General features: G+C 32.7%; 1 protein-coding gene across 11 annotated transcripts in view; it reads left to right on the top strand.

The window, feature by feature from the left end:
- The window catches only part of ABI3BP (ABI family member 3 binding protein), a 265,382-nt gene that overhangs the window by 155,201 nt on the left and 103,727 nt on the right, over window positions 1-6,454 (top strand). For 10 of the 11 annotated variants that reach the window (XM_031959589.1, XM_031959590.1, XM_031959593.1 and 7 more), the window contains exons 14-17: window positions 1,412-1,486; window positions 3,125-3,196; window positions 3,751-3,825; window positions 5,064-5,141. In XM_031959589.1, the coding sequence (XP_031815449.1) occupies window positions 1,412-1,486; window positions 3,125-3,196; window positions 3,751-3,825; window positions 5,064-5,141 (300 nt within the window). The remainder of the gene's footprint in view (window positions 1-1,411; window positions 1,487-3,124; window positions 3,197-3,750; window positions 3,826-5,063; window positions 5,142-6,454) is intronic. The other variant, XM_031959587.1, reaches the window with a different exon arrangement.

Genomic DNA, 6,454 nt, shown 5'->3' with positions numbered 1-6,454 from the left:
CACTTCTGTTAGATTGAGAGAATACTGTCATAGAGGTCTTTTTTTCTGAAAACTTTTTAAACATAGAGGGGCAACAGATGGATTTGACTTTCTCCCTCTTGGAAACTTGAGGAGAAATCACTCAGCTTTGGATAATCTAAGCCTTTTCATTCTCTTGTTCCCAACTAGTTTACTGGCAGTATAACAAAGTCCTCTTCCAACTTTCTTATGGATGGATCAAAACTCAGATCATACCTAACCATGACACTGTCAAGTCTTGTCTATAAATTTAGACAATCCAAATATCATATTGCATAGACACATATGTCTTACATATGATCTACCTCACAGGATTTCTGGGAAGAGTTTGGGAAGCTTTAAAGCAGTGTGTCAGTAGAAGTTGTTAAAACATGACTTATGTCCTTCTGTTTATCAAATTTATATTTTATGACTATTGGAACAAAAGTTTACAATTTTAGTCCCTGACAAGTATTTCTAACATAGAAAGACATATGCATTGTATGGGAAAAATAAACAATGGCTTTCATTGGGGGGAGGGATTTTTTTTCTCTGTTTTGGATAATCAGAATTTCAGCCAGTATCAAGAATCTGCTACAAAGTGACATGGTATCATGATTCTCAAAACCGCCAACTAACTACACGTGTTTTTGGAAGATTTGTTTTTGTGTTCCACTTATTTTTCCCATTTATCAATCATTTCTTCCCTTACTTGCATGTCTACTCCCTGCCCCTTTTAACCTTTCATTGTTTTTAGTTTTGTTTTGTTTTTCCCCACTTACAGGACCAACTCGCTTAAGAAATTTCTTCAAACTTTGGTTGATGTAAAATTCCCAAATATAAAACAGACAGCCTTCATTTTCATTTTGAAATTGATTCCATTTTCTCTTTCCATATGGAACATGAAATGTGGGCTTCAATTGAATAAACTTTCCAGAGCAGTGATACCATTGGTGATATACTTTTTAGCCTGTTGTTCCTAGACTTGAAGGCTAGCTGCTGCTGAGTGAATTACAAATGGGAACCAAATCTTGTGTGAAAGGCCCATATAAAATCCTCTGTATATGTGTGTGTATGTGTATTGTACAATGCAATTGTTACTTTTATTTCCTAGGTTCCTTTGTGTAGCCTACATGCAGATTCAAATCTAACTCTACTGTAGGGTTTACTTTTAAGTGTTTTTTCGTCATGAGTTGTCACTGCCCCATTTCAAATGGATTACATGTATTATATTACAGGGCAGTTTCGATTCTAGATTCATAAAACTCATGAATTCAGATCAAGGACAGAAGCAAGAACTTTTTGGCTATGTCTTTAAATAACAAGACAAGTAGCACAGAAAGCCAAAACTGTTTAGAATTGTATAGTGCTATCTTTAAAAATTAATATCTGTTCTTGTTCAAATTTCTTTTAGCAACTCATGATATGCAGCCTGTTCTCTCAAGTACCCCAACAACAGATGAGCCTGAAATATCCATCACCCAAACAGGTATACTTATTCAACCTTTCATAAATTTATCTTTAGATCCCAAATTTTCTACAGACTGTGAATTTGATCCTTTTCTTCAAGAAAGAAGGAATAACAAATCCTCTTCATTTTTTTTCTCCAACTGCATAATGGCTTTTCTTCTCTGTTTATGGCTGACTCAAGAGTTGGAACATCAGACATTGGTCATCACAGGATTTGGTTGATACAGCATAGTATTAATATTAAGGCTATTGAACTTCCTTAGAAGACAGGTTCAAGTCTCAGTTTTGCCCATCATTACCTATGTAACAATGTGCAAATCACTTAATTTCCCTAATGTATAGTTCCTTCATCTTTACAATGGAAGTACTAATCCTTCTATCATTTATCTCATGGGAGTTTTGAAAATAAGGTTTTTTTTTCATCTTAAAGTGCTATAAAGGGTGTTTCTCAGTACAAGTTCAACATTCTGTTCACTATACCATGCGGCTTTTCATGCTACAGAAATAATAAATATGAAGCATACAAGGCAATTTGAAGAGAATTAAGCAAAGTTGTATAATTCAGGACCAGCAGAATCATAACTATATATATATATATACTCTATCTGAAAGAAACAAAACAGTGCGGCTATAAGCAATAATAGATTAAGATTTCACTAATTACTTTATAAATGTAACTGTTACCTATATAATATGTATTGCAACAAAGGGATTGGCCTACTGATCTATCACACAGTATTCACTATTGTCAATCTTAAAACTTCTTTTGTTTTTTGGGAAGGTTGCTTATTTGTGTGTGTGTGCAAATAATCTATTAAAATATGATTTTTTTTTTACTGGGAACCAGCTATGTTTCCAAAATCTGACTCATTTTAAATATGTAGTTACATATTACTATATTTTTACTGTACTATTTAATGTCATAATGTTCTATAGAATCATGAAATTAGAAGGGATTTCAAAGGTAATGGAGTTCATTCCCCTAGCCAATAGAAAATTCTCTTAACCTGTATACTTGATCATGGTCTTCCATAATATAGGACAGTTATAAATAACAAAATATAAAACTGTGTGAAGTGGAATGCTAGCATGTATTTTACTAGTATTTACAAAAAAGAAAGATCAAATCGTGACTCTACTTTCTTACAAATTATGCCACAATGCAAAATGAAAGAGTTGGACTAAATGACAGCTAAGATCTTTTCTATCTCTGCATCTAGAATTCTGTCAAATATGTCTCCATCTTGCAACTTACTCTGTCCTCATTCTTAGTTCTTTGAATTATGTGTATTTTTAAAATATGAATCCCTCTCTAAATTTCAATAGCTACATTAATACTGCTGATCAACAATCTTTCAAGTAGTTAATAGGTCTAGAGCTGAAAAGGATCTTAGAAATTATTTAGTCTAGTTCCCCATTTTACAGATGAAGGAAAGGAGGTCTTGGAAGGTATAATGACTTACCTGAAGTCACATAGATGATAAAGTGACAAAGGCAAGAAGGGAACTCAGAAATTATGAGTCTGAGTTCAATATGCTTTCCACTGAGATCCTTCAAATGACCCTTTTCTTCCTTCTAGACATGAATTCTATTCATGAATTAGCATTCAATTCCTGAGGCTCTTTACTCCCTTATAATTTGTTGACATTTATTCCAGCAGCAACAACAACTCTGGACTCTGCCCCATCTAAAACTTCTAGAACAATTGAACAGCCAAGGGCCACACTGGGTAATGTTTTCAAAAACAAATTCTCACTTCATTTTTCATCAAAGGAAAGCCCACATGAATGACTTTCTTGAAAAGAACTATCTTATTCCATCACATCTAATCATGTTTCTCTTTCCTGCTTCTGAATATGTAGTTGTTTGTTTTTCTCTGCATCATTAATGTTTTTCAAGCCTTCTACCTGATTTTACTTAGAAGACATAGGAGATTAATATTTACACTGTCTTGAAAGGAATAAGACAATACACTATGAAATCTGCATGTAAAAGTGACATCCTCACCATCATCTCTCTTCCACATCTCTCTGTCTTCATGTTCATTCCAGCACAGTTGGATGCACTCATCCAAATTTTGGTCATCACATGATCAGTTATCATTCTATGACTTTTCCTCTTTGAATACTTCATTTTATCCACCAGCTTTCAAGAATCCATGAGCTGTTCATTTTTCATAATTGTCTTGTGGCTTGTCTTTCTTATCAGCTAAAGCATGTCAGTGCTCTGGAAGCTCCTTGTGTTAACTAAATTGGGGCTGGGGTGGGGACTGTTTTATTTCAGCTCCAAATGAAGTGCCACTTCTTCCTCAAAAACCGAAAATATATGCCAGTCCTGAAATACAACATACTACACTTGGTAACTACTAATGCTTATGCAATTTTTTATTTTTTTTAAAGTAGAAAAGTGATAAAAGTGAATAATGTTGCACCTTAAAAAATTTCACTCACTTCATAGTTATGGTATCAAATGAGAAAATATGAATTGTCCAAAAAAATCTTAGTGCAGTTTTGATCTCAAAAATAAAACTGTCCTAAGACTTTTGGCACACTGTGTGTGTGTGTGTGTGTGTGTGTGTGTGTGTGTGTGCACGCATATAAAGTTTATGTAAACCTTGACAGCAATACATAATTGTTAACTATTATTTTATTATAATCAATGTTCCTAATTTTCTCCTTGCCAATATCATGAATTCTTTAGAATTCAATGGTTTCCATGAGCCATTACATTAAAAAATAAATCATCAAATATAAAGAATTTATATAATTTCAGGATCTCTTTATTCTAACAAATGACTTTTTCCCTATTATCTCAATCAGGAAAATCTAAAAACATAAATGAGAATTTCACTTCAGTCTTTTCTGTTCAGATAAATTGAGTTCAGCTTGGCACAGAATATTTTCCCTGGGATTTAAATATAAATAGTATCACATACAATCTATGAGTTATATCATGCAGGAAAAAAAAAGGAAAGGGGGCATGATGAAGGACAACCGCAAAATCTTACAGTTTATAAGGGAAATTTTGGAAGTCACAGAGTATGTTACCTTATGGTAAGGATACTGAAGGGCCATAGCACCAAAATTTATTTCTAATTCTGAAGAACAAAGAAATTACAGAATTCAGACGTCTGTGTTCTTGCTTCCCAAATCCAAATTATATATACTGCCTACTACCCTAACATAATTAGAAATGTCACTCCCTATCATTCCCTGTTAAAATCTATATCTTCCTTCCAGGCTCAGGTAAGGTCTAGACTCTATTTCTTTGATAGAGCTTAATGGGAAGACCTATGTACCTTTTCATTTTTATTATTCCCTGATATCTAGCATGTGGCAAGCAATCAATAAATGTTTGCTAAATTTAACAGGGTTCTGGGATTTTTTAATGTATACTCACCCTTGGGTAAAGCTAAATATAGTATACTTTCTGTAATTTAGCTCAGTATGATTCAATAACAATATTTGTTGACTATCTACTATAGACCATATATGCAGTCCTCGCCATTGTGAATTTATGGTCTAGGTGCAACATGATTGCCAGATGAAGAAAAATAATTTAATGAAAAATTATGAAATAGGATCTGCTTCTTTCAGCTTCCACACAAACCACATCCATTCCTTCTACACCTAAGCGACGACGCCCCATTATCAGACCGACAGGAAGCAAACGTGGTAACTAAGACTTTTCTGACTTAATATTTTGAATTCCAACAGTATCTTATGAATCCTCCAATTAAAAGGAAAATGGCATAGTTTACTGTACCTAAAGTTGAAAAATTGAGAAGATTACAGCTCTTGTGACAATCCAAATCTTTTATTAATTTGATTGAAGTACTAGAAGTTATTTTATGTAAGTTAATGTATAAACCTAGCAGTGACATTTTCTGATAACACAAAGCAATATGATGTAAAGATGTATATATTTCTTAAATTTTCATTGAATTGAACTTTTCCTCAGCAAGATGCTGAAAAGTAAGGTAGAAGAAAGTCAGCTTCAAAATCCTGATAATTTGAGTTTAAGTCCTTATACCTACCCTGTCTGTTTCATAGGTCTAAATTTTTATATATTATATTTTCTTAGGCATATACCTGTTGTACAGTTTTATGCTTTAAATTAAATATAGACTATATTCTTTCTCTGCAGCAGGCCAAGTCATCAAACACTTATTAAGATCCTACTATGTGCCAAGAACTCTGTTAAGAACTGAGAATACAGAGAAAGGTTTAAAAAAAAGTTTCTGCTCTCAAGGAATTCACAATCTAATCAGGGACACAAATAACTACATGTTAATATATATTAAATGTAATATGTGCATATGTAATACATAAATATAAATAACTATGTACAAATAAGATAAATATAGGGAGAAAATGGAGATATTCTTAGAAGGAAATCATTAACATTAAATGAGACCAAGATAACATTTTGGCTGAAACTTGAAGGAAGCCAGAGAAAACAGAAGGCAAAAGTGAGCTTTACTGTGGTGCCTTCAGTGAAGATAAATTTCTCTTAAGAATATACACACACATATACACACATACACGTACACATACACACACAAAAATTTCATATTTAAGTATATTAACCTAGAAATTATTTTAGTTCATTATTACTGATTAAGCTAAACACAGTTACATTTATTTTTTGTCCAATTTAGTCTAAATATATCTTTAAGTGACCTCCAACTATATAACCGAGTTTCTTATAATTATTAGCAATTAGATAATTTTTAAACATTGACTATCAAATAATTTACAGTTTAAAAATGTTTTTCAGGTCCTTTTTGAATTACCTTATTACTCTTACTCTGGTCTTTAAATATTTCTTGCTTTTCATTGCCAGAAAAATAAATGGAAGGTGGGGAGGGAAGCATGGAAACCCTTACTTTTAAACAATCTAAAAGCCCTAAATTGACATAGACAAGCCTGGATAACAATGGCATTTTCTTGATCAATAGATAGCTTGTGGCTTCATTTGCCTAGTA

This window comes from Sarcophilus harrisii, chromosome 3 (assembly GCF_902635505.1).
Source record: "Sarcophilus harrisii chromosome 3, mSarHar1.11, whole genome shotgun sequence".
Taxonomy (NCBI): Eukaryota; Metazoa; Chordata; class Mammalia; order Dasyuromorphia; family Dasyuridae; genus Sarcophilus; species Sarcophilus harrisii.
This window is presented reverse-complemented; position numbering and strand designations above follow the sequence as displayed.